This window comes from Prionailurus viverrinus, chromosome A1 (genome assembly GCF_022837055.1).
Source record: "Prionailurus viverrinus isolate Anna chromosome A1, UM_Priviv_1.0, whole genome shotgun sequence".
NCBI classification, from domain to species: Eukaryota; Metazoa; Chordata; class Mammalia; order Carnivora; family Felidae; genus Prionailurus; species Prionailurus viverrinus.
Window position 1 is genome coordinate 132,424,640 of NC_062561.1, and position 15,845 is coordinate 132,440,484.

Sequence of the window (15,845 nt, forward strand, 5' to 3'; positions counted from 1 at the left end):
ATAAAAATACTCGAACGTACTTGTAAAACTAATACACAAGTATTCCCAGTATAGTGTACTTCCTCCTGCTTTTAGTGAAATAAACCATATAGCAGGTGGTTAATTTACTAAATTCTCAACAACTCAATCCCTTTTGGCACTAAAAGGAAATAACCTGATCATTCCCTTCAGATGTCCCCAACTTCTCAGAACTTAGCATCTTAGTGTATGTTTCTTTGCCTGTGTCACAGATCAACAGAGATAAGGTCCTTTTTCGTCTTTGCCCCACCTTGAACTTTACTCCCTGCCTCCTGGTATCTCTGTTCATAAGAGGCCAGCCCAGTCTGAAAGCTGCATCCCTGGGTCTCACTGTGGTTCCATACAGCAACAACTTGAAGAAACTGAACAGATGCTCAGATTCACTCTAATCTAGTATTTATTTTTTAAAATTGCAAATCAAGGGGTGCCTGGGTGGCTCAGTTAAACGTCTGACTTCAGCTCAGGTCATGATCACCTGGTTCACAAATTTGAGCCCTCCGTCGGGCTCTGTGCTAACTCAGAGCCTGAGGCCTGCTTCAGATTCTGTGTCTCCCTCTCTCTCTGTCCCTACCCAACTCACGCTCTGTCTCTCTGTCCCTGTTTCTCTCTAAAAAATCAATAAAAACATTAAAAAAATTTTTTTAATAAAATATGATGTGATATTGGAGTGAATCTAGGATGTGAGTTGGGTCAAAGCAAATATACCTATCAAGGACCCACTACTAGATTTGTGCCAAAATTGGGTCTGGACAACCAGAAAATGCACCCTTGTTATTGGGATTTCCAACTGCACTTTACTCTTCTATTTGGCAGTCAGACAGCCCCAGGAATGTAAATTCATGCTGTTTCGAATGTGGGGGAAGGTGAGGGAACTCAGCCTGCCTGCTGCTATTCTGACTGTAGCATTTGTCCCTGGGAGAGACAGCACTGGCATCGATGCTATTTTTCTCCCGCCTCAGGAACATGGCTTGGGCTGTGTATCAGCAAAGGCCAAGGGGCACCAACATGTGACAAGCTCTGCTGAATCCCCTAGCAGGTTTCCAAATCTGTAGTCCTTCAGACATGGCATTGAGTTTGAACCATTTTTTTCCCTCTCCCCCCACCTCCTCCAAGAAATATGGCTAGAAACGGGGCAACACAATTGTGTTGCCTTTTTTCTTTTAATTTGTTGAAATTGTCTGTGAGGCAGGAGAAGGGGGGAGTAGAAACCAGATGGTTGTAGTTGGAGTAGAAGCCCTACTACTGAGGAGCTTTGAGACATTCCAATCTGGTGGCGGTCACTATTTCTCTGCAGGCAAAGGGAGGAAATAACAGAGCCGTGGCAAAAGATTTCCAGAAGGCTGGCCACTACAATCCTATTTTCTGTCTTCTACATTCACACATGTGTAAAATAAAATCTCCTTTCCTTTAACTCTCCAAAGCACTGCCCAACTTGGGTTAAACCTTGGAGGGGAGGGTGATAGTTACTTGTCATGAAAGGGGTTTATATCACAGGGTTCAAACAGTCTACAGGTGAGTATTATCCATTCTTCCTTAAGGCCCCTTAGCCTGCCTGAATCTTCCTCCTCAGCTTCCCCATCACTCACCAAATCCTAGCAAATCTCTCTGAATCACCTGATGTGTTTCTCAACCTTTTCTCCCTACACACATGAAGTACAGAGAAAATTGGGACTGAGGAAGGAGGGACAATCAGAGAGTTGGCGAAGAGTTAACCTCTTTCATCTTCCTATATCGGGGGAGACTCTGCCAGCAGAAGAGCCCCCCGCCCTGGTCTCCAAGCCATCTAAACCCCTGGAGAGAGAGTAGCACACCAAGGTCAGAGTGGGGGCTGATGCCTCCCCCTTCTCACTCTCTGTTAGGGAAAACTCATTCTCAACATTTTGGAAAAAACTGTGCAAATACAACTGAACATCCATTCCGATGTCCACCTGTTAGGGTCTTTTCCTCCTCCAAGTACATGGCGTGTCCTTCAACAATACTTCTTCATCTCTCCAACACCAGCTGGGGGTTCTATGAGTCATCTCCATTCTGACACTAACTCCTGGGACTTAGCATCACCCTCCACTGGCTTAAGGGCTCAGTCCCACAAGACCACCCACACTCCAGAGACCAATCACAAGTACCGAGTGCCCAGATTACCCACACTTCTGTCACACCGGACACCAAGTCAGGGGGTCCCACAAAACCCCCTCAGATTGGGTAACTTGTAAGAGCGACTCATAGAACTTGGGACAGGGCTTGACCTGCCAGTTAACTATAAAGCATATGAGGCAGGAAGGGATGCACAGGGCAAGGTATGGGAGGGGTTTGCCACCTTTCCAGCGCCTCCACATCTTCAACAACCTGGAAGCTCCCTGAACCCTATTGTGTAGTGGCTTTTATGGTGGTTTCATGATATCGATATGATCGGTAAAGTTATTGGCTATTCGCGATTAAGCCGATCTCGAGGCTTTCTCTTCAGGGAAGTTGGTTGTGGGGTTTAAAGTTCCAAACCTCTAACTGATTCTTAGTCTTTCTGGTGACAAAACACTCCTGTCAGCCCTGTTACTCAGGAAACTAGGAGCTCTGTGACCAGTATTGGGGACAAAGACCAAAATATCATTCTTATTATACCACTCCATTATGCTTACCTGTCTTGTAAAAAAATCCTAGAGACGCCCTCCTTAAGGTGTTAGTCTTCCCATTTCTGGCTCTGCCTCTCTGGGTTCTTTCCATATCCCCTTAAGAGACTGACCAGAGGTGGTAGACCTGTTTATCTGTCCCCTGCAAATAAATCCTTCAGGGGAACAAGCATTCTCAGATCACGGGAGCAGAATACCAACCCCACCTCTGTAGGGTGTTATGGTAACAGTGGACTCCAATGGCCGAAGAACTCATTCCCACCCTGCTTCTTGTAGGCATGCCCTGCACTTCCCTGGACCACCTCCACTGGCCTCTGGCTCACCGATGTCTCATAAAGGAGAAGTGGTCATTTCGAAAGCCTGAAGGAGGACTGTTGGCCCTTCTTGTTAAGTCTCTAATGGGAACCCCTCAGAGCCCATCTGGACACTCTGGAACACAAGAACAGGAACTTCACTGGTTAAAATGGGACAAGGACCAATTTGGCTGACGCCCTCTGTGCGTTCTGCCCCCCTGGCTGCCAGTTCCCTTCCCTGCATACTTCACACACACACACACACACACACACACACACACACACGCGCGCGCGCGCGCACACACAACTAGAGCAACGACCGACTCAGGGAAATAAAGCTTTCCTTTTAGGTCATCAAGAGATCAACCTTTTCAATCAATCATCTCTCACGCTCCTCTGTTTGGGCTTTGATGATCTGTGTGGCCCCAGATGGTCTCAGATGGTGAGGGCCTTAAACGCACACAGGTTGGTGAGAAATCCATGTTTAGGTCCCAGCATGTGGCAATGTGCTCCACTCTGATGACACTTTTCGTTTCTAATAATAGCGCAGATGAAGTAATATTGCAACTGACGTTCCCGGGGATTTGATTGGATAAGTGCATAAACTGTGGAGGAAGAAGGGGGGTGCTCCATGGACAGATCACATTAGTATTCCCGTCCTATCAATGTGCGGGGCAGCGCACAACGTCAGGCGGACCGATTCCCTGCGTCTGCCAGTCCCGCCACAGATTCATTTGGGATCCTCAAACAGATGAGCCCGTAGAGACGGGGGATCAAGGCGGCCTATTAGAGCCAATTGCCTGCTTCGGGGACTGCCAGCCCTTCCAGGCCTGGCAACGCGGGAGGGTGGGGAAAGACGACGGAGCGCCGCTGCGGGAAGACACTGAAGCCAGAGCGACACTCATCCCCCCCCCCCCCCCCCCACCTTACAGCGCAGGCTTTGAAAGCTGCTCCCCCATCTGAATGGAAACTCAGAACCGCCGGGCGGCGCGTTCCTTCTCGCCCAGCGTTGCGATCCATGCCGAGGGGCAGGTAGTGCGAGTCCGCGCCAGCGCCCAGCTCCCGGGACAGGGCCGGCAATGCTGCTGAGCAGAACTTGACCGAGCCCCTTCCTCGCTGCTAGTGGAAGCGATGCTGCACGGCACAGCCAGCGCTTCCCAGGCTCTCCTTCAAGCTGAAGGTTACCCACCCGCGCAGCCAGCCCCAGCCCTGTGAGCGCCGCGCCTCGGTTCCCGGCTCCGGCTGCTTGGCGGCACGCAGGGCAACGACCGGGCCGCCCGCGCCGGGGCGCACTGCACCAGCGGCTTCGGCTTGGTGGATGTGTATGCATGAGTTCTGCACCGAATGGGCGCAAAAAGCGCCCCAGCCGGTCCACCCGCTCCTCGATCTTCCAGATCAGCAAGCCCCCGCTGCAGAGCGGGGAGTGGGAGCGCAGGGGCAGCAGCTCCGAGAGCGCCCACAAAACCCAACGAGCCCTGGACGACTGCAAGATGGTAGGTGAAAACTGGGCTTTTTTTTTTTTTTTTTTTTTTTTTTGGAGAGGAGGTGGGGGTAGTCTTGTATGTTAATCGTTTGCTTGACTGCCAGCCACTCCCCCACCCTCAGCTCCTCCATGCCGATCACGTGCACATGCACTATTTTTAAATCTGCAGTCCCCAGATTCAGGGTGACAGCCGGGTCGTAATGCCCCCACAAAGAAGTGCCCCGGCAAGGGACTTAGGGTCACCGGCTGTAAGTCATGCCTCTACCTCCTCAGAGAATGGTGGATGCGAAAGACTCGGTGAACTGGCTTCCTTACCAGGGAGGGAGGGGTTGGGAAGCTGGGGGTGCTGCTTTGTGGGGAGACAGCAGCAAATAAACCCAAACACAGCACACGGGGCGCTGCAGAGGGGACGAAGGTTCCAGCGCCCAGGCTGTGGCCGGTCTTCCCTTCAGGCTCCTGAGCCAGTGTGGTTCAGTGGCCTGGCCAGAGGTGAAGGTTTGCCTATGGCAGCCTACCTTTGGCCTTTATCCCTTCGCAAGTACACATCCTTATCTTTGCTGTAGTAAAGGGGAGCATTCTATGTAAGAGTTCCCAGCATCAAACTCTAGTGACCTGGGAGTGGCATATGTTCTTGCTCTTCAGAAACTGAGTCTGAATGGGTGGGGGTGAGTAGGTCCTGAAATAGAGCTTCCAGGACCAGACTTACCCATGAAAAATAAACACCTGTCTTGGACAAAGAGAAACTTACCATCTTAGTGCTTTGATCATTAAACAATTTGGAGGCTCCTTAGCTGGCAACTTGTGGAGTTGGCTGAGGGGTCACTGAAAGCCCACCTTTGTATACACCGCAATAGGAAACATTCTAATGATGTTTCGTGAAAGAAATTCAATTCTTTTCCAGCTTGTCCAAGAGTTCAACACTCAAGTGGCCCTGTACCGAGAGATGGTCATTTCTATCGGGGATGTCTCTGTCAGCTGCCCCTCACTCCGGGCGGAAATGCACAAGACCAGAACCAAAGGCTGTGAAATGGCCCGCCAGGCACACCAAAAACTTGCTGCCATCTCAGGGTAGGAGACTCTTGGCATTATTTGGTAACTCATATACATGATGCATGGATGCTGACAGTAATTTACGGTGGCCAAGACCTCAGAGGTGATCTTTGCAAATGTGGGGGTTTAACCAAATCACTCTGAGATCAGAATTATTTTGAGAGCTACAGGCAAGCTATATGCCAAATTATAATCTGAAGGTTTGTGATCCTTGTATGGACATATATTGAAAGATTTAGGTATTAAGTGATTTTTTTAAAAAAATTAACTTTCAATATGCTGTCCACATATTGGAACTTGGGGCTTAAGATTTTTTTGCCAAAAGTTTGGGTATCAAAATGAAGTTAAGTCATCATGCCTCAAGATTACTTGTCATCTGCTGCTAAACATCTACTGCACAAAAGGCCTATAGAGAGGAAATCTTTGCTAAATCCTATATTTATGCAACTATTTATACCATCAGATAAACTCCTATGATACCCTTTAAAATAAAATCTCTAAAATAAAGTCTTGGATATAAAGTACTCTCCTCACTGTAGTGTATGAAAAGGAAGTTTTAACATAAGAAAATTAATTTAAAAATTGGGGATATTCACAAATCTACCTAAACCTAGGTTTTTTATAGGCCCCTCCCCATTATTTTTATTTTTATCACACTTACAGATTCCCAAGCCTACTTTAGGTGGTAATAGAGTGAAAGCTTCTCTTCTGAGACACCATTTACTTCTTCCTGATCTCTCAGTATCAGGAAAGAAGTTAGTCATGGATTTTTGTCAACAGTTACTATTTTCAAATAAGAGCACAGGGCATGGAAACACAGAAATCCTTACACTAATACATTAATTTAAGTGCTTGATTTCATCTGGCTATAGCCTTTCTCTGTTTATCTGTGTATGTCTATCACACTCAAAGTTTAAGTCAGACTAACCTGATAATGTTGCAGATTGATCACATGTAGGAATTTTATCTAATTTACTTATTTGAAAGAATCATTCTTTGCCATCTCTAATGTAAATAATATGTATAATACCCATAATATGTATAGTGACTATTATTGGTATATACAGATTAGAAAGCCATATGTTGCCTTTCTTAATAATTACATTTAACAAGTGGCATTTCTATCATGAAGAAAGATACACTATCTAATGTCCTTCAAGTGAGAGATAAAGTATGCCACAAATCTATTTTATTTAGTAGAAATACTGAGAAGCCTTAGCCTTTTCTGTTTAACTGTTATACTATGAGTAACAGGAAGTGAATCTGGGATTCCATAAAGGAGATGGAAGGGAATTCAGTGTTTAAGGAATTGGGGGAAGAAATGCGGGTGTGACAAATCCCAGAGATGAAAGGAGGAAAAACAATCAGAAACACAAAGGGGAATAGTGGTGGAATAAAAACTGTAGCGAAACCATGATTCAGAAGGGCGAATGGGTTTAGAACAGGAAATTTTATGCTCAGAGCTCAAGAGTAGCGTCTTTGTAAACTGTGTGTCCAAGACTATCCAATGGAATTATATTCATTACCTCTTTAAGTTGCAATTCAAATGGGGAGAAACAAACAAGGAGTTCAGTTTAGTCTGTTTTACTAAACACATGAAGTTCAGACTCTTCCAAAGTTTCAGGAAAGAAGGAGTCTGAAATTCCTGACTCAAACTTGAGTTTGGAGGATGTGAGATGGATTTTACATACTCAGAAGTTGAGAGCCCTTTGCTACTTACTTTTATCTATCTGAGGGTTGATGTTATTGAGAGTTTTTTTGTTGTTGTTTTTTTTTTTTAATTTTTTTTTTCAACGTTTATTTATTTCTGGGACAGAGAGAGACAGAGCATGAACGGGGGAGGGGCAGAGAGAGAGGGAGACACAGAATCGGAAACAGGCTCCAGGCTCTGAGCCATCAGCCCAGAGCCCGACGCAGGGCTCGAACTCCCGGACCGCAAGATCGTGACCTGGCTGAAGTCAGACGCTTAACCGACTGCGCCACCCAGGCGCCCCTGTTGTTTTTTTTTTTTAAGATTTAGTGGGAAAATATGGTGTTCTTAGAGCCTTGAAGAGGTAAGGCCAACTCTGTAGAATGTTCTCAGATACAATTTGAAACATTTTCCTCTTTAAAATAATAAATACAATTTAACCTTTTTCTAAAACATGACAGAAATATAATTGAAGGAAATCCCTTTAGCTTCTCACCATTTGGGTTTCATTAATGAAGGATATGATTCCCCTTGGTGGTATTCCATTCCTGATATTGCTAGGTATGTGGGCTCTCATATCAAACTTGATGTGAAAGCTGGTAGCGAGACTGTAGCATTCACTTTAAAATTTGAAGCAGGGTTAAGAAAAGCAAAGGTTCCCAGGGACTGTAAAGGCCAAGACTGGATTTCTTGAGTACCCATCATTTTCCAGGACAATCCAGTTAATTCATAGAATAATCCTCTGAGGGAGGGATTAATATCCTTATTTTGCAAATGAGTCTCAGAAAGGTTAAGGAACTTGCCCGAATCCACACAACTAAGAAGTGGTATGACTTTGATTTGGCCCCACGTTGCTTGCTTCTGAAATCCATCATCCTTCCTCTACATATTGCTGCCATTTTAAAAGGTATTACGTAAGGTGTGCCTGGATGGCTCAGTTGGTTAAGCGTCCGACTTCAGCTCAGGTCATGTTGACTGGCCTTTGACGGTTTGTGAGTTTGAGTCCAACAGCGGGCTCTGTGCTGACAGCTCAGAGCCTGGAGCCTGCTTCAGATTCTGTGTCTCCCTCTCCCTTTGCCCCACCCCCTCTCATGTTTGCTGGCGCTCGCTCTCTCTCTCTCTCAAAAGTAAATTTAAAAAAAACACACACACATTAAAAAGGTATTATGTGAAAAGGAGTGAAATACTAAAACACGCTAACATATGGATGAGCCACAAAAAGAGTATGCTAAATCAAAGACACCGGTCACAAAATGCCACAGATCCTTGATTCCTTTCATATGAAATGCTCAGAAAAAGCACATCTGTAAGCATCAGCAATTAGATCAGTGGTTGCCTAGATCTGGGAGTGGCCACAGGGAGTTTCTGCATATGAGTTTGAGGTAACTTTTTGGGGTGATCAAAGTGCTCCCAAATTGAATTCGGTGATGACTGTACAGCTATGTATTTACTAAAAGTCATTCAATTGCGCACTTAAAATGAGTGAAGTTTATGCTGTGTAAAATAGAGCTCGATAAGTGCTTTTTAAAAAGGTATGATCACCATCACTATGAATATCATTTGCCTTTGCCCTCATTCTTTTCTACATACCTGGCTTTTAGCAAAAGGGGTATGAACTGAACGGACAGGGAAACAGAAAACTTGGCTCTCCACGCATGTGTCAAGATGCCTGCCTCACAGCTCTCACCCAAGCACCAAAGCTTTGCTCTGAGTAGGAACACAGGTGCTGTAAAGGCAGGACTTGAAGGAGTAAGTGAATCCACTCATTTCTCTTTTTTTTTTAATGTTTATTTTTGAGGAAGGGGGTGGGGGGAGAGAATGAGCAGGGGAGGGTCAGAGAGAGAGGGAGACCCAGAATCTGAAGCAGGCTCCAGGCTCTGAGCTGTCAGCACAGAGCCCCACACAAGGCTCCAACTCACCAACCGTGAGATCATGACCTGAGCCGAAGTCAGAGGCTTAACTAACTGAGCCACCCAAGTGCCCGTTAAAAAAATTTTTTTCAATGTTCATTTCAATGTTCAATGTTCTATTTTTAAAAGACAGAGCACAAGCCAGGGAGGGGCAGAAAAGGGGGGGGCACAGAATCTGAAGCAGGCTCCAGGCTCTAAGCTGTCAGTACAGAGCCCAACACAAGGCTCAAACTCATGCACCGTGAGATCATGACCTGAGCTGAAGTCCAACGCTTACCAACTGAGCCACCCAGGTGCCCCCAATTCACTCACTCCTTAGCAGCAAAGACCACTCCTTTCCTGTTTATGCCCTGGCTTCGGGGCCAGAGGGAGACGGGTTTGGAGGTAGACAAGGTAAAAAGAGGATGAAGCAAGATAAATAAGAAGAAAATAAAAACCCCTTTCATCCCTGACTGAGAAAACTCCCACTGTATTTCTCACTAGCTGGCCCTGGGTAAGAAGGCCATGTTCACAGACACAGTCAAAACATTTTCTCAGATTGTGTCTAGATCAGCAAAAGTTGCGACACAGCAACTGAGGTCTTCTGGACAGAGCCAGCCAGATGAGTCCTGGGTCTCCTCTGCCTGCACTGACTTACGACAGTTGCTGTCCCTTTAGGGTGCTGATTTTCTCCTTGGTATTAAAGCTAAGGGGGCCTCAAAGATGACTTTGCTGCTGTGGTCCCCAAATCTGTTTTAGCAGCAGAATCTTCCTTCAGTCTGAATGTGGAAAGTCAGATATGTAAGGCAGGTCAAAAGTGGGATTGCTGTGCCCTGCTTGGTATTTGTGTGTGTGTGTGTGTGTGTGTGTGTGTGTGTGTGCAGTTCACACATCGGGGGCAGGTGTCTGTCGAGACAGGTGTCCTTGGACTTCCTTCCCAAAATGACTTCTGAGACACGGCTAAAGAATCCCTAGGGCTTCATGGCACAGAACATACCGATTCAGCACAATTTCCTCGTTTTGTCTTTTAAGATTTAGAGGATTTCAAGCGACTTTACAGGCAACCTGGTTGAGTATGCGAGAAGAGTTAGCATTCAGGCAGACCAGGATGGAGTACCATCTTCTGTAACCTGGATGGCATTACTTCACTGTCTGAATCTCAATGCCCTTCTCTGTAAACTAGCTGTGATGCTCACCGTGCGGTAGTTGAGAGGATTTGGGGGGGGCCAAGGATGTGACTCCCCAGCCTGTAGAGGACGCTGTGTCAGTCCAAGGCTGCTCTAAGCCTGGAAACCATGGCTATGGCTCCCTAAGCTGGTGTCTATTCTATCAAACACACCACATCTCGAGAATGAAAGGAGCACAGCACACAGGCTAGAAACAACCCGGGGGAGCCGACGGTCTCCAGGAGACCCTAAGAGATAATGCTGTGGCTGGTGGGCTGAGGGTTGGGAATCCTTTTCCGGCACTGTTTTTACGGCGCCTGTGTCTCACTTCATCTCCTTCTCACCACTACCTTCTGTTAGTGGCTGCTGACAGAGTGAAAGTGAGGTTTAAGTAGGAAAATGTGCGAGGCAGTATTGTGTGATGGCAAAGAGCTTTGACTCGACATCAGATTAGACTGGGATAAAGTCCTAGCTTTAGCTCTTACAAGTAATGTGTACAGATGGATATGCAAATTGCCTCCCAGGGTGATAGATGTCAGGCTGGCACGCCGGTGTCACTACACCGACTTTGGAGCTCCACGGCCTGTGTTCAAATCTCAGCCCTGCCTTTTACAGATAGTGTAACTACCTGATGAAGGTAGATAACTGTCCTTCTCTGCCTCAGTTTCCTCATCGGCAAAATGGGTTTATAACTAATGGGACTGAATCAGATGACACCCTAAGGACGGATTAAGTGAACATACATCAAGCACTCACAAGGCTGAGTAGCATGTAGTAATGCTATTATGAAATTCAGATTCGTGTGAGTATAATTATTAATAAGACATTCGAAATTCAGGTTATGATACACTCACATGAAAAATAAATTTATTCATCAAATATTTTTCAAATCATTATTTCGGTTGAAATACATTTTTGTTGCCCTTAGTTCCTTGCATTATGTTTGGGGGAATTTTCCAGCTTGAGGCTTCCCAGAATGCTATCAAAAGCCTTCTTCTTTAATACCTTAACAACAATACAGATAGGTGAGGGTTTAAAAGCACTTAAGTTTAGAAATATTTTCTTTGTAGGGGGATAACCTCAGTGGCTCAATCGGTTAAGCTCCGACTTCAGCTCAGGTCATGATCTCACGGTTTCCTGAGTTAACCCCCACATCGGGGGCTCAGAGCCTGGAGCCTGCTTTGGATTCTGTGTCTCCTTCTCTCTCTGTTCCTCCCCTGCTCATTCTCTCTCTCTCTCTCTCCCTCCCTCCCTCTCTCTCTCCCCCTCAAAAATAAACAAACAATAAAAATTTTTTTAAATATTTTCTTTGTATGAATCAAACTGTATTCCTCATAAACGATGTAATATTTACAAAATCTTTTGGCCTAGCTCTGGTAAAGGCTGTGAGACATTGGGCAAGTCTGTTAAATTCTCTGTACACCTCATTGAGAGGGCTGCATTGAATGACTTCTGAGTCCTGGTTTCATCATTCCAGTGTTCTGCGTTAATTCACTCAGAATCACAGACTTTGTTTATAGAACTAAGCTATAAAACAAAAAACAAAAGCATCATGCATGAAGTTTGATGATTGAATTTGAGAGAGAATTTATTGAGATGTGAACATATGATCACAAGAAGAATCTTAGTTTCCTAATGGCTTCTGAGAATGATATAATCACTGTCCTAGAGATTCGTACCTAGATTTCAGATTTCTCCCTCCAGCAATTAGTTTCCTGCTCCCTAGTTTTCTCTCCTTTTCTCCTCCCATCTCTCCTCATGTTCTTTTTTCCCTTTTTTTAGTCTGTTTTCGTTTTGTTTGACCATTTGACTTTTCTGCTCCATTTTTCCCAGTCCCCCCTTCGAGCTGGTTCTTGTCTGTTCTCTGTTCCGTTTGCTAGCAAGTTGGGAGGGCAGGGAGAGGGAGAATACAGATTCACAGCTCCATCAGTAACGCTTCGCTCCCACACTGGGGCTGAGACAGCAGCCAGTACGTGGGGTGGGAGAGTATGGAAATGCATGGAGGCAGCCCTCACAGCTTTCTTAATCCACATGATGGAGGAGGTCTTATTAGTACAAGAGGCCTGGTTGGCAGCCATTCCAAGCCACCCACTCTGCCCTGTATGTTCCCTTTCTACTACAGGTGTTTTTGCTTTCAAAATTTTAACCCTCACTGGTCAAATCATGAAAGGAGATTATGTGTGCCCCAAAAGAATATGCCAGCCATCAAAGGGAGAGAAGGGAGAACCATTCTGAATTAGTCTGTGCTAGGGTTATAGTAACAAAATGCCACACACTGGGTAGATTAAACCTCAGATTTGGAGGCTAGATATCCAAGATCAAGGTACAGAGAGGATTGGCTCCTTCTGAGGACTGGGAGGAAGAATCTGTTCCTCTCTTCCAGTTTCTGGTGATTTGCTGGCAATGCTGGTTGTTCCTTGGTGTGTTGAAGCATCTGTCTTCGTCTTCAGTGTCCTTCTCCCTGTGTGTGTCTGTGTCCACATTTTGTCTTTTTATAAGGAAACCAGTCACACCGGATTAGGGGCCTACCCTACTCAGCACGACCTCATGCTAATGTAACTAATTCTATTTGCAATGATCTATTTCCAATAAGATCTCATTCTGAAGTAGTGAGAGTTAGGATTTCAACAGAAGAATTTGGGGCTGAGGAGGCATAAATTAACCCAGCAGATTCCCTTGACCCATCTGTAGGAATTCTCTTCACACTTTGGGTTGTTGGGCCCAGTGGGAATGGAGGTAGAGTTTTGCCCAGCACTTGGTACATTCTCTCAACACTTCCCCACCACAGACCTCCCCGTGCCCAGTGCTTTATCATTAGACCTAGCTGATATTAGGGGTGGAGTTTGTGACCATGGAGAAGAATGTTTTCTATATGAAATGGATGTGATCACAAAGGTCCTGAATCCCTGGTGTGGTTAGCACTTGGCAGTGACTAATTTAACTACTAATGTGTCAACATGGAACACACAAAGGTGGTACAAAAATCCAGCCACAGGAGAGGGTGTTTGGGTGGGGATAGAGGAAGCACATGACAGTCCACATACAAAGTGTTCACCCTCTCTGGTCTTCATGGCTAGAACTGGCCAGGCACTGTTCCCTCAGCGGTACTAACACTATTGCTTAAGGACCGGAGGCCTACTCTGGAAACAAGTGACATAGTAATGACTCACATCAACTTAAAGAACCATGCTATTATCAGTGACAAGATGACAGGTGGCATGGAATCTAGACAAGGGCTCTCCCGTGGCCTGTTGAAGTTAGCCTATTTATGCTTGAAAAAGATAGCAGCCTAATGACCTTCACCCTGTTAGAGCCTTCTTAACAGATGTGCCTATTAGAGAGAAAACGAAATCTAAAATGAACTTGAGGAAAATTTGTTGTCACTTTATTATTTATATGGGGAGGTGCAAGAGAGGACGGCCGTGTTTCATGCATGCTTGCACCCTGGGAGACATGTCAGTGAGGATACGTCTGTTTTGTTTGTTCACTGACTTTATGCGACATTGTAAAATCTATTCTGACAAAGACTTAGGTTAAGAATTGATCAGTCCGATTAGCTGATTTTTTATGACTTATCTATTACTTTGGACCATTATTTTTTTTTTCTAACCGTGAAACCAGTATGTTGTTTTTAAACAAGAGAAGACTTTAAAATAAAGCACACTGACGACTGATTTCTGAAGTATAGATGTTCATTATTACAGCAGGTCAGCAGGCAGTGTGTATTTTAGAACTGCTCCAAGTAATTATGTTTAATGAAAGGTGTTTGATAAAATATTGCCCTGACGTCTGTCTGCTTGGATGCTGAATAGTTAAATAATGATTTTCCATTAAGATCACCTTTAAAAATCACTCTTGATATTTTTAGCCCTTGAAGAGTTAGTTACAACTCCTCTAAAAAGCTGTCTACATAAAGCACAGCTCGAGAGCAGTAACTATATTCATTTATTTCCTCTGCTCTACAGGATGTGACTTTAAAAAAAGGAAAAACCACATGAATAACACTTAATTGCTTGTCTCTATACATACATGCACCTATGTATATTGCTGGTCTATATGTATACGTGTATTTATATATAAACAAATACTAAAATTTGTGAAGTAGACTCTTGTTAGCATAAAGTGTCTGAGCCTTTAAACAAAAGAGCTGATTCCGGTTAACAAAAATCAGTATGTGCAGCTATAAGTAAACTCCTCGTCTATATGGATTTAATGGAGTTTGAGCAAAAGGGTCAAATACATACTAACCCAGAAGTCAAACCCCTAGTGTATTCTTCAGTCCCCAATTAAGTCAGTTCATAATAAGCCCCCCTCACCCTTATTTTCAGCACCAATTCTCTCTCTCTCTCTCTCTCTCTCTCTCTCTCTCTCTCTTCCTCCCCATTTCTGAGGTTACCCTCTTAGTTCACAGTTGGTACCCCCAGGCCATCAATCACAACACTATCTCTCAGTTGGTCCCCTCACTATCAGTCTCTCACCTCTTCTTTGCAATTTACTCACTGGTTCTAGGCTAATCTGCCTATAATTTTCCTCTGATCTTGCCACTTCTTTGATTTAAAACTTCAAGCCAATACCCATTTCCTAAAGCAGTGTTTCTTCAAATGTGATCTCTGGATTCCCAGTCTCAGAATCATCTGGCTTGCCTTCAGACCCAAAGAACCAAAATGTCTGGGGAGCAAGACGTGGAAATTCAAATTTTTAACAAGCACCACCCCATCCCCCAAGAGATTCTTGAACATGCCAAATACGAGGCCTGTCGGCCTGAAGCAGTGATTCTCAACTTGGCCTGCACACTGGAATCACCTGGGAAGCTTTAAAAAATTGCTGGTGCTTGAATTTCATCCCTAGAGTTTTTGATTTAAACTATCTGGGATGCAGCCTGGGCATTCGGATATTTTTTAAAGCTCCCCAAGTGAGCATATGTATCAAAATGGCTTACGTTTGGCTACATTTAACAAAAAATTCAAAGAAGTAGTTGTTTAAAGATACCAGAATTTATTCTCACACAGAAAAGGAGCCCTAGAATGGAATTTAGAACACGGAATCACTGTTCTGTTGCCCATTCTTAGCATATGGCTTCCACCCTCAACCTGACTTGATGATGCAAGATTATGACAGGAGCTCCAGCCATCAGTCCAGAATAGAGGATGAACGGGGGAAAGGCTATGCTTCCCAGTGGGGTCAGCTCTTTCTAAGTAAACCCAAACAAAACTTCTAGAACTGCATCACGTAGTCATACCTAACTACAGAGACTAGGAAGTGTATTTTTCTCTGACACCTTAACTAGAAGGGAAAGGAGAAGAATGGATAATGGCCAACAACCAACCATCTCAGTCATAGCACCCAAGCTGTATTCCTGGACTCTTCTTTTACTATCTGACTCTTTACTTACTCAAACTGATCTACTTCTTATTCCCTAACAGTGTCTAAAGGATGGCCCTCTCCTATTAGTCCACATCTATGGGTTCTCTCTATAAAAGCCTACCTTTAACCATTAAAAAAAAAGTCATTTAGCCTCCTGAATGTCGAGGTCTTACGTGCAGTCTCATTACAGCCTACATGCTCCTCACACAGAAATCCACAACAGACAGAAGAGTCCCAAAGGGATTAACAAGATTTGGCCGCTTTTAAATAG

General features: G+C 44.7%; 1 protein-coding gene across 2 annotated transcripts in view; it reads left to right on the forward strand.

Annotated features, from left to right (window-relative positions):
- The first annotated feature begins 3,957 nt into the window (after nt 1–3,957).
- The window catches only part of RGS7BP (regulator of G protein signaling 7 binding protein), a 103,783-nt gene continuing 91,895 nt past the window's right edge, over nt 3,958–15,845 (forward strand). Inside the window, exons 1-2 of one of the 2 annotated variants that reach the window (XM_047872708.1) lie at nt 3,958–4,425; nt 5,317–5,483. In XM_047872708.1, coding sequence (XP_047728664.1) covers nt 4,261–4,425; nt 5,317–5,483 — 332 coding nt within the window. In that variant the 5' untranslated portion in view covers nt 3,958–4,260. The remainder of the gene's footprint in view (nt 4,426–5,316; nt 5,484–15,845) is intronic. The other variant, XM_047872715.1, reaches the window with a different exon arrangement.